At 40.2% G+C, this 21,030-nt stretch overlaps 1 protein-coding gene across 1 annotated transcript; it reads right to left on the bottom strand.

Moving 5' to 3' along the window:
- Positions 1 to 13,954: 13,954 nt before the first annotated feature.
- On the bottom strand, positions 13,955 to 16,005 carry LOC102716079. The gene is made up of 2 exons (XM_006663392.1): positions 15,672 to 16,005; positions 13,955 to 13,983 (listed from the first exon to the last, which is right to left on the bottom strand). The coding sequence occupies exons 1-2, from the start codon at positions 16,003 to 16,005 to the stop codon at positions 13,955 to 13,957; spliced, it is 363 nt and encodes a 120-aa protein (XP_006663455.1).
- Between the last annotated feature and the right edge of the window lie 5,025 nt (positions 16,006 to 21,030).

Here is a 21,030-nt window from a genome sequence, read left to right as displayed (position 1 = left end):
TTATAGAGCAGTTTTTCCATACTTGAGGATGTACCACCAGATAACATTGAAATCCATCTATTCATTTCACGGGGGCATGATAGGGATAGAAAAAAAATATTAGGTTAGCCTTCCGTCCATCGCAGCTGTGCACGGCCAGACTCCACAGGGCCACAACCTTAGCAGGGGGACTTGGGATGATGTGCCATCCTCCCGAGAGGCGTATTCCTAAATATCACTTTCTTCGTGAACTTTAACTATTTGTCACTGGTCTTATAGGTTTTGTTGATTCAATATCACTTTTGTCTAGTTTTATAGAAATTATAGCTATACAGGATCTTTTATCTTGATAATAATTATTTTTTAAATTATTAATTTGAATTTAAAATTTTCTAAATTATGTTTTTACATGGAACTCATTTACCTATATTCTAAATTATACTTGTTCATAAAGTCTTTTCTACATAATATTTAATTTATAATTTAAATTCTAGATACTTCTAAATTGTATTTATATATTGACCTTTTCTCTTAATTTACACATGGACCTTTTTATTTTTAAATCTTAAATTGTATTTCTAATTTGATTCACTGAAATTTTAGTTGTTTATAAATTATATTTATAGATGGATTCTTCCCTCAATATCAATTTTAATATCAATTGTTTTATTTGTAATAATTTTCAATAAATAAATACAAATTTAGAAGTATCTGGAATTTAAATTATAAATTAAATATTATGTAGAAAATAGTTTATGAACAAGTATAATTTAAAATATAGGTAAATGGTTTTCATGTAAAAATATAATTATAAAATTTTAAATTTAAATTAACAATTAAAAAATAATTATTACCAAGATAAGATATCCTATATAGTTATAATCCTACAAAACTAGACAAAAGTAACACTTAATCAACAAACCTATAGGACGAGTGACAAATAAGTTATGACATTTGGAATGCGCCTTCCGGGAGGATGGCAAATACACCGGCGGTAGCGAGAAACGCCGCGACCGGATGGAGCCACGGAGGTGCTAGGGTGTGGCCGCGTGCGGCGGAGAGGAGTCGCGGCCGCGGCAAGGTGGCGGTGCGCGCGTCCAGCGGAAAGGAATCGTGGCCGCGGCGAGCGTCGCGGATCGTGGAGAGGGTTGCTGCCCGGGCGGATCACGGAGGTTCTGTGTCCACCCACACGTCCTGGTCCAGCAGCCCAGAGGCAGCATCGGATCTCGCCGCGAATCATGAGAGGGTCGTCGCCCCGGCGGATCGTGGAGAGGGTCGCCGCCTGGGGCATCACCCAGCTCTTCCCTATCCAGGTTACCCCTGCTGCACGTCCATTAGAAATTAAGTTTTGCTTGATTTGGTCCGGTTTATACATTGATGAGTACATTTGCTGATGAAATACTTGCTCCTGGATGAAATGCTAGCTTTTAGTTGCCAAATTGCTAGATCTGTAAAATCATCAGTCGTGCGGTACTAGTTTTTATTTTGGAAATGAGGAATGTGTTATTCTTAGTTTTGCTATGTCAGGTTGACTGAATAACTGTCTAGTTTGATTTTGGCAGCACCATCAACTGAAAATTTGATTTGCATTATTTAATATAGGCCTTTTTATAGATTACGCTTACTGTGTTTATTGCTATACACTATGAATGGCAGAACGAGTACAGTGAGTCTGACTGGGCCAAATTCACTATATTTGAGATGGATATTCTTCTAGAGGCTTTTTTCAGTAATCAGTACACTTTGTTTTCTTTACAGGAAGGTGGCACAAGATGTATGATCAGACATGACATTAAATAAGTTGGCTGCAGCTTAAGATATGTTAATGGAATACACAGGACTGAAGATTGCATTTAGTTTTGTTTTTCAAGGAATTGTATGATTCGTCTGTATTATTGAATGGACATATTGAATTCAGAGAGGTTGGTACTTGCAAGATGGCAGATTGAAAGTACAAATCCTTGGGATTTTTACTTGTCCAGTCGAGATGGTTTTTTTTTTTTTTTGTTATGAACAGATGTAATTTTATTCTGAATCTAGTGGCAAACCAATTGGCTTCTAATCTTATTGTGCTCACAAAGAGAATCATAAATATCAGTGTGGTGTGTTTCATTGCAGTTCAAGAAAAAGTCAATATTATATCTCTACTATGATTGTAGACAAATAATTATGGTTGCACAAACGCAGAGAGAGAGAATGACTTCTATGTAATTTATATGAGATGTATTCAGAGATGCAAGTGGGTTATACGATACTCTTTGTTTACCAGAATTCTAAACTCACACAGCCTTGTTCAGCAGTATATCAAAAAAACAGGTCAAGTTTCTGAGTAGCATTGAGAAATCTGTGTACATCACCTGCAAACTGTTTTACAACCATTTGCATGTACATACACCACACCCGCCATAAAGTACATTGCATAGAACTATAAAATTGATAAACCCAACATGATGGCTTTATAATTAGATAGATGGAATAATTGCCCGAATAAACATAAACAGTCTAGTTTTGAAGTGCGAAGTGCAGTCTATGGAGATGGAGTGAAAACACCCAAATGAAATATGCAGAAAAATGAGCAACTAAGTACGGTCGATCTAAGATTACACACATTGACTTCAATACCTCTGTGACAACAAATCAACTATCTTAACTAAAAGGAAGACAATTATAACCAAGGAGCACATGAGCCAACTATTTATCTTATCTAATTCCTTATTCTTCCTGGCTAATCTTTTCTCGGATGCTACCTCTATAGCCATAATACGATCGGCCACATCAAGCTCCAGACTCATTTTTTTCTTCCTCTAGTTTCCTCTTCTCAACAAAACAACACGATGTTGACTGATGAGGCCCACCATTTTCCTTCTTCCCTGATTCAATTACATCCCATAAATGTTCTAGTGCCCGTTGTACTCTTGGATGCCAGAAATCATCTACCCAAATTAAAGTGCCACATTGTTCTTTCTACAAGCAAATATTAGATTTTAGTCATAACAAAAAAAAGAAAGTATGTATTTACAGGATGTATGATCAGCTAACACACTTGTTAATTGTTGTTTCCTCCTTCCTGTAAATTGCTCCCCGGAAGTATAGCAGCGTTTGGCGGTCATCAAACCCAGCAGAGTCATTCACAAACGTCGGCGTCGTGGGAGTCGGCGACCCTGACTGTGACCCCGCACGGAGGCGATGATGAGGACACCAGGTCAAGCGTGAGCCAGTACTCGACGCTGTGCTACCGGTTGAGGCCACCGTGAGGTCCAAGGAGGAGGTGGCCCACGGCCTGCCACTTGGTCAGCCCCGCGCCACCGGCCGCCTCCATCTCCGGCGACCACTCCCGCCGCACGCAAACAACGGCACAGCCGGCCGCCTCGTCCTCCGACCCCTCTCTCATCCTCGTTTTTAGACCACCACCACACAAGAATACAAGATCCCCATGAGAAAAGGGGAGAAAGAGAGAGGCTTTTAGAGGCGGAGGGAGTAGGCCGAGGAGGGCGGTGGTGAAGACGGGAGGAGGAGGAGGTGTTGGTCATGGCGGCCGATGTTGAACCATGGTGGCGGCCGCCGCTGCCGATCCGTGGAGACGATGGGATTAGGATGAGCCTAGATGCGAAATTACCCTTGTACCCCTAAAGTAGGCAGTACAGGAGGTACTAATCATCTCAGGCCGTCCGATCTGAAGAATGAATAGTCCAGATTTTGGTACCTCTTTATCCTCAAAGATGGAAAAACTGCTTAAATTTGTAACATCACTTTTCTTCAGATAAAGGCTGAGAAGACGCTCTATGACTAGAAGATAGCATGTTATTTGGTGCCTGAGTTTCTTGGTTTTGATTAACCTGAAAATGTATCTATGAATATATTATTTTCCAAGCTTATGCATATGCTCATATAAGTTGCTACATTTAAAACTACTAATCTTGTGCACATACCTCACTTGTTGGGATGAGCCTAGTAAGGTATAGTGACAGCCTAGCCAACAAATTGTCCTTAGGATATTTCTCTACCATATATAAGACTATAAAACTTATGAAAGCATTGATATTACTAGAGTTGGTTCCTTGTTCATTCCTTGCTGATATATTCGAAAACCTTCCACCATAATAATTTGTTGGAGTAATGGTCGGACCCATGCCTCTAACTCTACCACTATGATTATTTCCAAACACATCCAACATAGCTTGTTCAAAATCAGCTTTAGTGAGTTCTTGACCATCTACTCTTTTCTCAGCCAATTTCATGTATACATTATTCTACATTGGAAAAAAATCAGACTCTTAGCATAATGTATTTTGTTGTACAACCAGTTAAAAAAGAGATGTTAGTACCATTTTTTCTTGATTAGCACCATTAACATATCTGTCATCTTTTGTCTTATGGCATTCATCAAAGAAGGTTGCTCAGTCCACCTCCACCCCATTAACTTCCTAAGGTTATAAATCTCAAATACAGGAGGAAACAAAAGAATGAATTAATAAATAAAAGTGCTAAATGACTTACCAACTCTTTTCTCTTGCAAAACTCTTTCTTCCTAAAGTGTGTGGATGCTTGATATTTTGTGCATTCTCTTGGTTTCTGTCGCTAATTTTCTAACAATACAACATATATTATCATTTAAATGAGCTGACATAATTGAAAATGACAACCACTCACTAAAAAGTCCCAACACATATTTACCTTAGAGTCCTCTGAGTACCAGTAAGAGACAAGTGTAGGCCATTGAGATTCATCAACAGTTTTGGATACTGCTTACAATACTCATTCCATAGGTAAGTTAGACTTATAATATTTTCCTTCTAGTTTTGCCTTGTATTGCCTCTATTTGCCATCTAACTGATGGAGAAGCCAACTCTTAGCTCTCCCATCAATTGCAAATTTTCTCTAGTGCATAGCAGTTTGTGCGCCAATTAATCCTTATTTGATAGGTTATGTTGTTCAACATACTGATCATTCCTTGGTATATCTATTTCATGATTTTGTACTCCATTCTACGAAAGAGACAAGCCATATAGTCTTTGGGAGCTCGTATCCATTTGCACTATATTTGAAAATGGGTAAGAATTTTAAAGATATAAGAAACAAGATAACCATTGCATACTAGTTAAAGTGAAAAAAATGAGATCACACGTATCTCCATATCTCAAGTAAATAAATGGAAAGTGTCTTATGGAAACTACCAGGCAATTGAACAAACAAATACATTAAAAATATATCTGAATGAAAATAACTAAAAGTCTAATGTCTTCAGCAAATAAATGCAACAAAATATATTATTTACAACTCATATCTCATCATCTTCATCTCCTCACTTTCCCACGTCAAATAAATCTCTGGGTTTGACCCTAACAGGAATAGACCTGTCACTCTTTTTGGCATCTTGGACATAGAATACTTGTTCAACTTGTGAAGAGAAAACAAATGGATCATCCATCAGCTTATTGCCAGTGTGTATAACCCGAGAAAAATTCAAAAGAGTAAAACCAAACTCATTTTCCTCCATACCCACACAATGGTGCACATCAGACCAATCACACTTAAATAAGACAACCTTAAATGCTCCATTGTAGTTCAGCTCTATAATGTCAGTAATACGGCCATAATAGTTGATGGCATCACCTTCAGATATATTAACAACACCACTTTTTTGAGTTTGCAGATTATTCTCACGAGAAATAGTATGGAATTTAAACCCACTCCTTCCATAGTTACTCCGTTTTTCAGCCATTTTTATGATATTTCCCGTGATGCGTGGATCAGGATCACAAGCACTAAGCATAACCTATATAAACATGTGTTTTTAAACATTAGGCATATTAATTTTACAACACATACATCATCTGACTTGTTTTGCCTAAGTTATACTAACCTTGTGGTATAGCCAATCATGAAATCGCTCATTAATCAACTTGTTAGATTCAAAGGAAGTAAAAAATGACTTCTTTTGTTTTCTCTTCTCCTCCTCAAGAAATTATCTACAAATTACATATTAATATTATTTTATAAATTTTATTTTTTAAAAGATAATGTTCAATTAGGTACTATACCTACGAAAATCCTCTAATTCATGGAAATGTCGTAAGATGTAACGATGGGCCTGAATAAGTGTTTTTGCCTCAAACTTCACATCTTGAGCAAAGCCTATTGTTTCCCCAAAACTATCAAACAAATACTTTTCTTCTTCACAATTTGTGGGTTTGGAAAGACTAGATTTGTTGGCCCTTTTAAGAAATCTTGCACATAATGTTAAACATTCTTCCGCTATATACCCTTCTGCTATAGACCCTTTAGGATGTGCATGATTACACACATAGCTCTTCAACCAAACAAAATATCTGAAGTTTTATAGCATGATCAAGTCAATTAATATAGAATATGTAAATTTCAATGGAACAAATAGAAAGAGCATTTTTAATTACCTCTCAAAAGGGTACATCCATCTATAGTGTACAGGACCTCCTAATTTAGCTTCATTAACCAGGTGCACAATTAAATGAACCATGATAGTGAAAAAGGAAGGAATAAATAACTTCTCCATTTTACACAGTGTCGTCACAACTTGTTCTTTAAGGCTGCCAAGATCAGATATGTCTAGCACCTTAGAGCACAATGATTAGAAGAAATTGGATAGCTCCACAACAATTGACATGATTAATTTTATCCCTATCCGATTTTATTTTTAAAAAATGGATTAATTTATCTATATAGACGATTCATTGATCTATCTCTCTGATCCGCATCTACGTAATTAGGTGGGGTGGGGAGCGGCTTCGGTAGATATGGTTTGTTGGCAGCGCTCTAGGACATCAAGACTTCCTTCACATAACCAACACAAGGCTTTTCTGTGCACTTTATCCTCACTCATTCCAAGCACGCTTAACCTCAAGGTTCTTTTGAGATAAGCTTCCAAAAAAGTTGTAACTTGTTAGTATGAATATTCTATCAAATCCTATTAAGCCTTGGGCTGGGATGTTACGCGGTTTTTCAATCCGTTCCTTTGAAAATGTTTCTAGATGCTCATTTTGCTGCAGTGTTGGTTTCTTTGTGTCCTCAACCAGTTAATATAGTAACAATATATCATTCTTTTTCATGTAGGTGTATATTGTTCTCATATATTTTTTGGATAATGTGTCATGCCCAGAAATTCCTCACACGAATTTCTGAACTTAATTGTGTATTAAAATTCCTGTCCAGGACCAGCCAGGGTACACAAAAAGACAATGTTGATTACATAACCATCGTTCTTAGAAACAACTGAAAATAACACTTATTCTAACGGAAATGCAGCGGAAAGAAAGGTAGACTAGCTCCAGCGGGTACAGCTCCAGTCCACAGGTAAAGCTTCGACGGTAGATCAGCTCACTCCTGAGAGTCTTCTCCACTAGACTCAAGTTCTAACTCTGAAGGAGGAAATTGAGCAACACTGAGTACAAACCACCGTACTCAACAAGTAACACGGAAAAGAGGGTAATAAATGATGCATAGGGATTATCAAGGGCAGGCTAGGGTTAGTTGCAAGAAAGCAGCGGTTGCACAAATAACAGAGATTAAAAAGAATAAAGATAATTGAATCAATTAAAGGATAAGTAAATAACAGTTGTAAAATACCACAACACTGTCCAACGTTACACCACGTTGCGACAGGCCCAACCACTACTCAACGTTACACCATGTTGCAGTAGTCCCGAGTGAAAACCAGTTTACTCAAGTTATTAAAGGTTCACTAATCACAGTGAAGCTGGGAGTTCGCCCGTGACCCTGGGCACGGCTATTCGAATAGATTATACTCTGATTAGAGGTGTACTACTGTACCCACAAGACACGACTCCACTACACTTGAACATGCGCCGACATACCACCATGGTATACCGAAAAGGAGACCGTGATAGGACCCGTCACATAACCCTCCCTATTTAATCGCACCGCACTTCAGGTTTCACCCCCTCCTTTACACCAAGTCGAGCAGTCCCCTCTTGTGCCTTGGTAGATCCGGAAGCAGCAGAGGCTTTCGTTACACCACGATTGCCCATCCATACTCCATCACGCCTACTCTTGCCTTGATACGTCAAATAGTTCGAAGCCATGCTTCAAATCCCACCTTACCCATTTCGGCATGTGGTTAGCACTTAATTACTTCCAGGGTTTCCCGTGAACCGGTCCTTAATTGCCATGGGTGCGACTCTCAAAACCATGCACCCATAGCCCACCATTATCAATATTTTGGTTGACGTTAACCCGAACCGGGTGATGAATCATTATTACAGCTATTCAAGACTAGGCATGATTAAATGTGATCCCATGAGCTACTTGTTCTAAGCACGGCTAAGCATTAACCTAAGCCTAACTCTAATCAAGTTACCCCTGGTCCAGCAATTAATAAAGTTGGATAATCAACGGCATAATAATAAGGTTTACCCGAAGAAAATAAATACCATAAATACTTTAATTAAAACAATGCATATTTGAATAAAGAAAGCAAGGAATTTGTAATGATAGGTTCAATATGATCAAAGATGAGTGCCACTTGCCTTGCTCTAGCTCCTGGGGAACTTCGGCGACGATCTCGAAGTAAACCGGCTCTTCGGCGGGGTCCGAATCTAAGCGATAAAGCACAAAAATAAATAAAACAGGCACAAACTCTACTGAAACAGCAAAAGAAAGTATTTTTAATGGATTCTTGACAATTTTATGAATTTAATGAAATTTGAATGGACCTAAACGGAGACTAGATGAATTACTTATGAATTTTAGAAGTTTTCTGGGTTTTTAGACTAAACAGAAAAGTCCTAAATCAATTATTGCGCAATTAATGAGGCTGCTGACGTCAGCGAGGAGAGAGGAGGCGCTGACGGGTGGGGTCCAGCTGTCGGTGAGGGAGAGGGGAGGATGAGGGGCTGACAGGTGGGACCCGCCGGGGGGAGTGAGGAGAGGGGGTCGGCGTGCGGCTGACGGGTTGGGCCCGCATGGCAGAGAGAGGGGGGAAAGGAGGAGGGGCGGCCAACGGGTGGGGTCCCGTCGGTCAGTGAGGGGAAACAGGGGAACGGGGAAGGGAGGTTCGGCTGACGGCGGCGACCAGCGGGCGGCGACAGTGGTGGCGCACGGCGACGGCGCGCGGCAAGGCGGCGACGGCGCGACGGCGACGACCGGCGTCCGACGACGGTGCGCGGGCGCGCGACCGAGACGGTGGCGCACACGGCGTAGCCGGGCAAAGCGGCAACGACGGACTGGCGCGGCGACGACGACCGAGCGACGAGCGCGGGCGCGTACGGGGGCGAGTGGCGACTGCTTGACGACGGCATCGCGAAGGCGACGACGACAGTGGCGGGCGGCGGCGACGACGCGCACCGCACACGTCCGGTGACGGCGTTCGGCTCGGTGGCGGTCGGCCGGGAAGGAAAAGAGGGAGGGGAGGAGGAAGGAGGCGCTCACCGGCGGCGGCGACGGTGCGGGTGAGTCGGCGAGGAGGCGGGACAGGTGGTGACGTCCGACGACGCGGCGGCGATGACCGGGCGATGGGATCGGGGGTGGCGGTGGTGAGGTCGGGCGCGGCGGCGATCGGGTGGCGAGAGGATGCGCGGGCGCTGGAGATGCCCGCCGGCGACGACAGGGGCGGCAGCAAGTCGGTGACGGCGAGGCGAAGGTGGTGACGCGGCTGGACGGCGACGAAGGGTGTCCGGCAGCGAGATCGAACGGCGCCGACGACGGAGCAGCGTGGCGGCGGCTCGGGCGGAGAGGAAAAAGTGGGCGATGGCGCGGCGGCGGTGGGGATTTATAGCGCGGGGAGGCTGGCTAGGGCGGGGCGGTGGTTGGAGACCGAGTCGGGCGCGGCGAGGACTCGGTGGCGGCCGTTGCGGCGCGGCGGCGGCGCGGCGCGGGCTCGGACTCGGCCGGCGCGGGCGCTGGCACGGTCGCTGACAGGTGGGCCCCGCCTGTGAGCCGCGCAAAGGCGGAGGGAGGTGGCGCGAACTTCGCGGGCGAGCGCGGGCGCGCGAGCTAGGCTGGCGGCCCAAGCGGAGGGGGGAAGAGAGGCGCGCGCGCGGGTGAGGGGCGGGAGGTCGGCTCGGCGAGCGGGGAGATGGGTCGGCTCGGCTGGGCCGGTCCGGGAAGGAGTAGAGGAAAAAGAAAAAGGAAAAAGAAAAGGAAGGGGAGGAAAATTGGACTTCGGCCCAATTTGAGAAGGAAGGGAAAAAGAAGGGAAAAGAAAAACCCCACTTTTGCCGAGTTTTAAATTAATTTATTTGGCCACATTTTATACTTCTGCGATTTGAGTTTAAATCCAGTTAGTCGATTTGCGAACCTCGATTTAATTAAATTAAGTTCTTTTAGAGGGATTTTTCCTGAGTTAATTAAGCCAATTATTATTTACGGATTTCTTTTTTACGATTTTAGACTTAGGACAAAACTCCGGGTGTGACATAATGGTACTGGTACTGAGTTCAGCATTTATAGGAAATATTATAATATTATACCTTCAGCTAATTATATTTGATACGAGACATGGATCAATATAAAGCTCGATGGGATTTGTTATATAAAAATAATTTGACTAACATTAGGATCGATACATTACTGGTACCTCAGAAGAATATAACCTGGGACAAGAAAGACATGGCATACGAGCATCCCTCTCTAAATAATTTATTAAAACTCACCCTTTAATTTATTAATGAATTAGACAATCCTTTTATCGTCCTAAAAAGAGAATGTTGTAATTAAGCATATTTAGATCGAGAAAAATAGTATTATAACATCATAAACTTTTTATAAAATGAAACTAATGGTTAGAGTTATAAAAGTTAAGTGAATCCTGTCTTAACGTCAAATATTTATGAGGAGCCGAATGGAGTACTACGCTCTTGAGTTGTGTATGTATGAGCCAATGATACTCCGGTGCAACATAGCAGGCTTCTGAGTACAACCCGAACCTGTAGCAATATTGGCCAAGCCGGACACCGGCCCAACCTGCAGAATCAGACCCAGCAGATCCCTCTGATATGTTACTCCCTCTGTTTTATAATATAAAACTTTTGCAGATTCATATGGAAACTAATAAATATATATATATATAAATTATATAGATTCATTAATGGATGAATTTAGTCAAGGCTAGAAAGTCTTATAATATGAGGTAGTATATTAATTATTTGGATGGATTTAAATTAGATCCTCTAAGAACAAGCACCTACTCAAACTCTTTTTTTTTTTGCTAGTACACAATTTTGTCTTTAAAAACATATCACAAACACAAGCGCTTATATACACATTCGCACAGTCTAACTTTATGACTATCTCTAAAGACTGGACTAGATTAGCAAAGTTTCCATAAGAGCCTCGATGTCGATGACAAATACATCACTTATCATTTTTGAAAAACTAATTAATTAATCGTAGGAGCAATTTTATAGTACTTGAGTAAGTACCGAGATGTGTCAAAAATTTTAGTGTAAAAATCATAGGTATGGAAGCATGTGCTGAAAAAACAAGAGAATATAGGTAAGGAAGAAGAGGTAATCAATGGGTCACAAGTATTTTTCAGCATAATAAGAATGTTGTAAGTCATCCATCGCTTTTTCGATCATTGTACGCAAATTGGCTTACAATTCAGGAAAATTTAGTATTATTGACACTGAAAAACCTCGACTTTAGAAACATAAATTCGAGTTAAATTTGCTGGTACATTTTAATACCAAAAGATCATATAATTTTTTGCCATTCCGTCCAATTCCATTAGTTCACAGTGATTACTGTTGTAGTTTTAGATGAATAAGTGAACATGCTTCCAGTATACTCAAATAAAATGAATAAAACAATTCTGAATATAACAATTCTACTACCCAGATTACAATTATAATTTAATAAGACATAAATGAACAGGAGCATACGAAAAGCTTTTATACAGTGAAGAAAGCTACTCAAGTTCATTTATATATTAATAAGGACAATCAGATAAAGACAATAGATGAATATTAGGAACATGGTTGTTGTCTGTTATTTGCTCCCAAAACTGTGGGTTGCTGCACGTGCAGCCTTCCAACACAAACAGTGATCAAAGATCCTCGACTAACTCGTGACAAACTATCTTACTAGAGAGATTTAAATCAGGTTTTAAAAGACTGTATAACAAGCTATATTACCAAATAACACTAAGCTGCTTAAAACTAAACAGTAAAGAACAGAGCTAGCAGATGTAATATGCTTTCAGAATAAGGCAAACGAATTTGCACAGATATAAATATATCAGTACTTTAAAATCTCTGGATTGTCACGAGTTGTCTCACTACACAGTTAATATCATCGAGCAATTTAATCCATCCAAAGAATATGCAATCATACCCAAGTAATTAACTAGCAGATTGCATAAATAATGTAAACCAAAATGAGTATTAGATAACTCACAGCACGTAGATTGTCTACCTAGGAAGACAAACTCAGCGAACTCAAAGTTCTGTCTCAGAAAACCAATTCCGCCGCTCACGTCTGAGTCTTCAATTAGCGGATGGTTGACGGAGATACTGAGCCGATGTTGATATCGAGTGAAACGTCCATGGCACCAACCCGAGGAGCAAATGAGCACTGCATAGCAACGGATCCCAAATACCAGGCCAAGGTAGACAACAATCAGATGCTTCACCACACCAGACATGTGCAGTAGCCACTCACCACAGCCACCACCACCACCTGCACACCACACCGACCAGAGAAAGGGGGAAAATGACGCAAGCCGCAATCTCGCACGTCGCCGGGCACCAGTGGCTAGGACCGGCACCTCGACGCGACGAACAAGAACTCAGCAGCAGCGCCAGCTAGCTCCTCTCGGAATTGAGAGGAATTTCATCGGAATGGTGGATGAACAAGCTGCGGCGCCGCTTAGAGGGGGAGACTCGATCCGCTTTGTAGGCGAGGAGAGGGAGCTGCGGCGCCGCGCGTAGCGCGCGTCCCATGGGCGGACATGCCGCCTAGGGCGGGCGAGCAGTTGAGCATCACCACTGCCGCCAGGAGCTCCACGCGCCTCCTTTTTTCTCCGCTGCTTCCGAACGAACGAGAGAAAGGATAAGGTTGTATGCTGTGCTGGCTGGGTTGCTCGGTCCTGTTGGGCCTTGTAGTGGCCCAGCCGGCCAGCTACCCTATTCTATTTTTTTTTAAACAAATAAAGGGAAAACCCCTCAAATGCATAACAATTACAACATATTCGAAGCATACAACCATTACAAATTAAAAAAGGAAATCAAGAATATATACCGCACCATCAATCCTAAGGATGAGGACTTCTCTAAAATGAAGGATTCTCGAAACACGGTAGTTTGAAAATTATAGGATTAGAGTACCATGTCAACTTAAATCATATGGGTTGGAGAAACCCATAAAAAACTGCAGGAACTAGAAAAATAAAATAAACACAAACAAAATTTTACAAGATGTTAGATCTCATGTCAAAAATCCTTCAAAATTCCTATGTTTTGAGGCATTCATAAGGAATTTCAAAGGAATAGGAAAGAGACATTCCTTCGTTCTAAACGGTCATATATGATTTTTTTTCATAGGAATATAACCCTTTTAAATTTATCTGAAATTTATTTGTTCCAAAGGAGCCCTGAAAAGGTTATTAATTGTCCATTTACTTCGGGGACATCAAAATTCGATCAAACTAAATTCCAGCATAAACGATAAATTTGAATGCATTACTCTCATTCACCTGACGAGATCGAATTAATAAATAACTAGAGATGGAATGAAACTGAAGCCGTGTAGTTCATATCATGGATCCATATATGGAGCCGTCGTGTTTATTCAAAAGCATAGCATCCACATAAGCACACATGGACGGAAAATTATTCAACAACGATAATTAAGATGAACAAACAAATTAAAGGGAAATATCAAATGAAATTGATGAAATTCGAAAACAGGTCCGGCGTCCAAACAGCGTTTTTATTCTTGGTCGTAGAACAGCACATGCGGCGATTAATGAACGCATCATTCATTACACGACCGGCCCGGGAATGTGATAACCTGCAAAATAACAATATATATGTACGCATTAGAACTAAATACTCCTTCCGTTTCATAATATAAGATGTTTGACTTTTTTATTTACAATGTTTGATCATTTGTCTTATTTAAAAATTATAAAAATATCATTTATTTTGCTTGTGACTTACTTTATTGTCAAAAGAAATTTGAGTACGACTTGTCGTTTTTTATATTTGTACTAAATTTTTTAATAAGACGAATGGTCAAACGTTACAGCTAAAAAAGTCAAACATTTTACGTTATGAAACGGATGCAGTAATAATTAACAGGAATTAACAGAGAAGAGAAAATATCTAATTAAATAGGGGAATTAAATAGTCATCATCTCTGTGAATTGCTCGGCTTTTTCGTTCATGCAACTCGATAATCTTATTTTTATATCCTTTTCCACCTCGCAATCTCAGTATTTATACGATTTAGATTAATTTTATTTTCAGGATAGCATAAAAGAGGTTTAGTTTCGCACTTCGTTTTAAATATATAGCAGGGTGAACTACACTATTCCTAAGCATTTATCAGTTTTTGATATTAACAATATTTTTTTCAGTTTATTTTTGAATCGAACTGTTTCTTGTTTCCATGTTACGGCTTCGAACCAACCAGATCCGGTAAGACTACAACTATGCATGGAACATGTATATAATAAGCTTTTGGCCAGTAAAATAATTCATAAAAAACACATGTGATGCTTGCAATTTCAGGTTGAAATTCGGTAAATTTCAGGAATTTCGTGACACCCCCACCGCCCTGGCCTAAAGAACCTATTTTACACCCAAATTTATTTAAATTTCAAGTTTTGTCCTCTGAAATATTTGGTCGCTGGTAGATTTGTGCATGTCGAAATAGTAAACATGTATGTCGCATTTTTTTGCTGCATTTTTGTCAGATTTTTCCTCGATTTTTTGCCCACGTGTTTCTTAAACCGTCAAACGATACGTCTTCTAAAAATGTTACGTTTTAGAGTTGATTATTAACTTTATAGCGACTAATTTCATCCTTTATACTATTAAATATGTATACTAAAATCAGATAATTGCTCCATAATAAAAGACCATAGCTAATTAGTTGGTTAGGATTAATTATTGTAGCTCAACTTGACCGTAGTTTTACCATTGTTGGTCATTTAACTTTTTGCCGCTCTTAAAAATGGTTGCTAATAGATTTGTCACCCGCTGTCTATGACACGTGGACCCTCACGTGTCTATGATATGTGGGTCTAGTGGTAAATCTGTTATGACCAAATATAAGAGTGGCAAAAAGTTAATTATTCCACTAAGAGATACCACTGTTTTCTATATAAAATTTAGTAACTCTTAGTACCTTAGATACTAGAAGGTACCAAATTTTTTTACATAGAAAACAGTTGTACCTCATGGTACCTCCTCAAGTACGGAAAAAATGCTCCATGTTCAACCCATAGGGGCGGCAGACTCCACAGCTTTTTAAATTTGAGAAAATCTAACGAATGTCATTGACAAACATTTAATTCTAAAAAAATGTTATTGACAAGTACGAGATCTACGACTATGTCTGATAAATGCCATCAACATTAGAGTTATTTGACCCCAAAGATTTGTAGCGAATTTTTTATGAGTGCTTACGTTTGTACCGTGCTTTCAGCAAAAAAAGAAAAAAAACTGACGTAGATATATATCACATGTACTTACTGCCGCAGTAGGAGCCAGGCAGGAAGGGCCTGTTGCAGAAGGCGGCGACGTAGACGACCTTGTCCATGCACACGTTCTTCTCCACCTCCGGCGTCACCATGGCGCACAGGCACGCCACGTCCACCTCCCTCACCACGCCGCAGCACGCCGCCGACGGCGCCACCCTCGGCTCCGCCGGGAACCGGAAGTACACCTCGCAGCTGCGCGTCAGCTCCTCCAGGTCCTCCTCGCACGTCGACGCCGCCGTCGTTGCAATGGCGGCGCCGAGGCTGACGATGAGGAGGAGGACGACGAAGCAGTACACGGCTGACGATGATGGCTGCCGCCTCGCCATGGCCGAGCGTACGTACGTTCGTGTCGCGTAGTGAAGCGTATAGCTATAGGCTAATGGTAATTAAGCAATCAAGCTTTTGTTTTGCTGAGTGGTGATGAGAGCTTTGGAATGGGAGGGGCTGCATTTATAGAGATATTAGCAGGGATTGTTTAAGTATATTTTTGTACAAGTCACCTCCATATGCGTACGTCTTTGTACCTAGCTAGCTGAGTGAATTTGTCAATTGATGCATCTCTCCCTTCTAGCAAATTGATTTAATTAATCCATAGTTGATATGCCATGTTACCCTCTCCCACGTTAATTACTAAGTCGTTCCTTATAATTCGGCCATGTATTTCAGTTAATATTTTATACACAGAAAAATCAATCTCTTATACTTTAAAATTAGTGGAACTGTCCGTCCACTCACACATCTTCCCTTGGTCGCGCACGTAGCACGTCCCCATACAAGAAAACCAGTTTTCTATACTCCAAAGATCCCCAGTGGTGGTAGCTCGTGGCAGTGAGGTGCTGGCATGTGGGCCATGGATGTCAGTCCACCCACGCTGACATGTGGGCCATTGTTGGATGGTTGGTGGAGGTCTCCCAGCATTCCCGGCCGCCAGCTACTTCTTTGCTTCTCTGCTGACGCTCCTTTCGCGCCCCAGCGACCTCTCGGCCGCGTGCCCTAGCCCGGCCACTTCTCGGCTGCCACCGCTAGCTCCATCCCCTTTTGCTGGCGCCGCCATTGGCCCACACAACCCCGGTTGTCCTTGCCACGCCCCGGGTCGGTGCCACACTCGGCCGTCGCATCGCTCCCCGGCGTAGCCGCCGCCGCTAGCCCGGGCGCACCCCCGGCCATCCTAGTCGCGCCTTGGGTGGCGTTGCACTCAGCCGTCGTCCCGCTACCAGGCCAGTCCGGCACCATCCCGGCCCGCGCACCCCTGGCCATCCCAGCCATGCCTCGAGCCCGCGCACCTCCCATGAGAGAAAAGGGAAAGAAAAGAAAGAGAGGAGAGTAGGAGAGTAGAGAGAGGTAAACAGAGAATAGGAGGGAAGGAAAAAAGAAAAGAGGAAAGAAAAAGGAGAGAAAAGGGAGATAGAGAAAAAGCAAAGGGAGAGAAAAAAATGGGAGTGGACCCATAAAGTTGGCATCGGGCCTTGATAGGACTTAGCGACATGTTTAACTAAGGATTGGTTCTAATTTATATTTAGCTGGTCATTGTTCCGTTCTTTATTTTTTTCTTTCACAAATGCGCTGGATAGAGGATTACAATTAATGAAGTGCTAATTATAATCACATATGCATATTTACTTTTTCAAAAATCTTAAGCTTCTTTTTGCACCAGTCTTAAACAATAAATTTATAAATGAATGATGAAAAATTTAATTGAAATCATTTGCAACGTATGGGCATTTAGCTAGTCACGAGCAAATTAGAAACGAATACAATAGGTAACAGAACACTCGTTTTTTTAAGCCTAGGTTTGAAAATCGATCCCTAGAAAAGGGCAAGTATATTTTAATGGGAGAAACGTATTTAAAGAGTTAATTCATCATGAGGTTAATTTTAATCGATTATAGGCACGGTTCATGAATGTCCCGCAGGTGCCATTCGATGAGTCATTTGTACAAACGAAGAATATTTGATAATTTCTTATAGATAACCGATAGAAACTGGCCTCTATATCCACAAGTGAGTATACAAAGCCAAAAGTTACAACAATGGTTAGATTCTATGTCTCGTAACGGAGGACCAATAAATAAAAGAAAAGGAACTATAGAAAGCTAGGCTTCAAATCTTCTTCCATCATGCTTCACCATTCTATAAAACAACCCTAAGGTGACCTTTAAGGATCAGCCCAAACTCTAGCAACCTTTCATCATCATTCTATCACCTTTGACCAGCTCCTTCGCTTGCCTGCCCCCCTACCGATAGGGGTGGGTGTTCAGTTAGACTGAACCGCGCGAACGGTTTGGTTCTTTGATTTTCTCTAAATTTTGGTTATCTAACAACGAAAACATATTGGTTACTAATACAATATCAAAACTGAGACATTTCAATTTTGGTTAATGCCGTTTGGTCTTGGATATAACCTAAATTACCACAGCATCACAACAATCATCAAGATGGAAAAAAAACCTAATTCATTAAAAATAATAGAAAATACAGATCTAGTTTCGCTCCTCCATAATAGTTGGCTCACCGCTACTATATCTAGCTGGCAAGGTGGTGCCCGTGGGACGGTGGGAGTTGCTCGCCGAGTTACCACCCTTACCGGCCTATCGCCCTCCACGTTGCTCGTCGTCCAACACCACCAAGGCACCGCTGCTGTTAGACACCGGCCTCCACATTGTTTGCTGTCCTTCGCCACTTGGGTGCCATCGCCAATGGAAGAAGACATATTGTAGGGAGTAGTAGTAGTAGAATAGGAATATAGATGGTCGTTGTCTTTTTTTACCAGGCGTATCTTTTCTTTTATCTATGTTTGACCATTTATCTTATTCAAAAAATTTAAATAATTATTAATTATTTTTTTATGATTTGATTTATAGATTGGCATATTTGAATAAAATTTTTAAATAAGACAAATGGTCAAACGTAAATTCAAAAGTCAACTGCGTTAATAAAGAAAATCGGAGACAATAAGTGATAGCACTAGAGAATCACAGAAAAATCACATATGTGGGATTACATAATTAAGATCGATGACACGAGAGAACCATTAAAAATGCAAGACCAAGCTCAATTTCACGCCATCAGTTATGCCCTAAGACTCTGTTCTAAATTAACTGAGGTGGGGAACGGCTTATTAGCTACTTAATTATATTTTAATTATTAAAATTTCGAAAAATGAATTTATTTGATTTTTAAAGTAACTTCTGTATAGAAATCTTTCATACGAAAGCTACCGTTTAGCAGTTTAAAATACTACGTGTTAATAAAAATTGAGAAAGTCGCCAATTTCAACCTCTGTCAACAATTTAATTTTTAACAGTAGGTGTGAGCCACGTTCTAGTTTCTTTCACACTCCGAAATTTGAACGGTAGTCGAGATCTACCTACAAATGGTACGGTGGTAGGCAAATTTCTCGTACGTGTTTGACAAATTGTAGCTATATCCAGCTGTTGATCACACCGTAGAAATGGTCAGACAAATTGGATCCACACATGCCCAAAAAACAACTTAATTAAACCAGAGGGTGTACCACACTTACAGCTTTTGACAGCTTAACCTAGCTCGCTCGCATACGGATACGATCGACCGTACATGCATGCTGGCGAATCTGGTTAATTAATCCATCCATAAATTTCACGAAACTACTGCGTCCGTTCTGAAATATAAATATTTGTAAGTTATTTTCATAAAACTACCACTTTCATAAGCATTTCTACGTTATTTACATATAGACTAACAAGATGGGAGAGATTTTTTTTGTCACTTCAGCGATCAATTAATTTCTGGAGTTGCTTAGATTTTCTTTCTAGGCATTTGATTAGCTCTGTAATCAGTAGAATGATTAAAATCATGAGAATCAATTAAAAAATATTTATATTATATTATAAAATTTGAAATGATTATATTTTGGAAGGGGAGAGTAGAAATATTTTATTCGCCATCATAAAAGCATGTTTCAAAATTTTGGGATAAAAGTACGGATTTAGCGCATATTATCCCAAAATTGCATGTTTTAGCATTGTCATTAGATCAAACGCTACCTAACATGTGGGACACACGGGAAATTTCAGTAGTCTATAGTCACTGCCACATCAGAACCTGTAGTCTCAGGATAATTGATTATACAAGAATTGAAATACACAAATTTCAGTACTTAATTACTTATCATCAGCAGCAATGGAAGATTCTTGAGATAAGTTAGGTTTCACATGTGAAGTTACTATGAATATGAATGCTTAAACATTTATTTTTGAGATAATAGATACGCTAAACTCGTAGTTTTGGGATAGGCAAGTTCTTTGTGCCGAAACAAACAAAGGACATGTGCTTTTTTTGTAATAGGTACCTTAAATTTGTATTTCTGCGAGACAAATACTTAATCTCACAGTTTTATGTAGAGTAGGTAAAGCACGAGTTATTTTGTGAAATCTTACTCTTATTAATCTACTGGAGAGACAAGCAAAGAACAAACTGGATCTATCGGCCCTAATCTTATTGTTTAAGGTTACGCTGATAACCTGTAAGGTAAACTTTACACATTAAAGCTTAAATTTGTAGTTGATTTTGTGTTTTTTTATTTGCAGCCTGTTTTTTAATTTTTTATTTCTAGATCACTAAAAGCACGTATCTAAAAAAATCTATATTTTTTAAATCGCTAATAAATCGCTTCGCTCGTAAAAATTAAAAAAAAAAGGCTGGCGCAGAAAAAGCAAGATTCGTCAAATTATGCCAATTGATCGGTAGTTCTATCGAAGTACATGTTGCATGAATGTGCGCGCATGGAATTACTGGAAACCAGGTGCATGAATGCAAAGTCGGTGCGCACATGTGCAATTTGCAGAGAGCTTATTGGCTCTAGGGATAAGATTACTAATAATCTCTGAATTAGAGAAACAATCACACTAGTATAAGATGATATATATGCCGTACATCGCCATATGCCAAATTGCCGATAGATCGATCTCAAGCTATATATGCATTAATTAATTCCCAGTTAGCTGCCGCCCAGTGGCCGAGCTTAACTGACCCAAAAACAATAAGGGTCATATGTACATAGAGATGTAGCACTCCCTCCGTTTTTATATTTTTATATGACACTATTAATTTTTAAGTTCATGTTTGACAATTCGTCTTATTAAAAATTATATAATTATAAATTATTTTGTTGTATAATTTATTATTATAAGAATTTTAAGTATGACTTATAATTTTATATATTTGGATATAAAATTTAAATAAGAAGAACGGTCAAACGTATATTTATAAGAAAATAGGGGGAGTAATAAGTAGGATGAGTTGGAGCACATGAAATTTTCGTATTTGTATTACCTCTGTTCCAAAATACAAGCAAATCAATTGTTCAAAAT

This window comes from Oryza brachyantha, chromosome 11, assembly GCF_000231095.2.
Source record: "Oryza brachyantha chromosome 11, ObraRS2, whole genome shotgun sequence".
Classification (NCBI taxonomy): Eukaryota; Viridiplantae; Streptophyta; class Magnoliopsida; order Poales; family Poaceae; genus Oryza; species Oryza brachyantha.
This window is presented reverse-complemented; position numbering and strand designations above follow the sequence as displayed.

Bases quoted from the DNA above. Each gene is read 5' to 3' on its own strand.
- LOC102716079 (XM_006663392.1), bottom strand. From the start codon at position 16,005: ATGGCGAGGCGGCAGCCATCATCGTCAGCCGTGTACTGCTTCGTCGTC. The intron at 13,984-15,671 runs GTAAGTACATGT...GTTATTTTGCAG, and splicing joins GCCTGGCTCCTACTGCGGCA to GTTATCACATTCCCGGGCCG.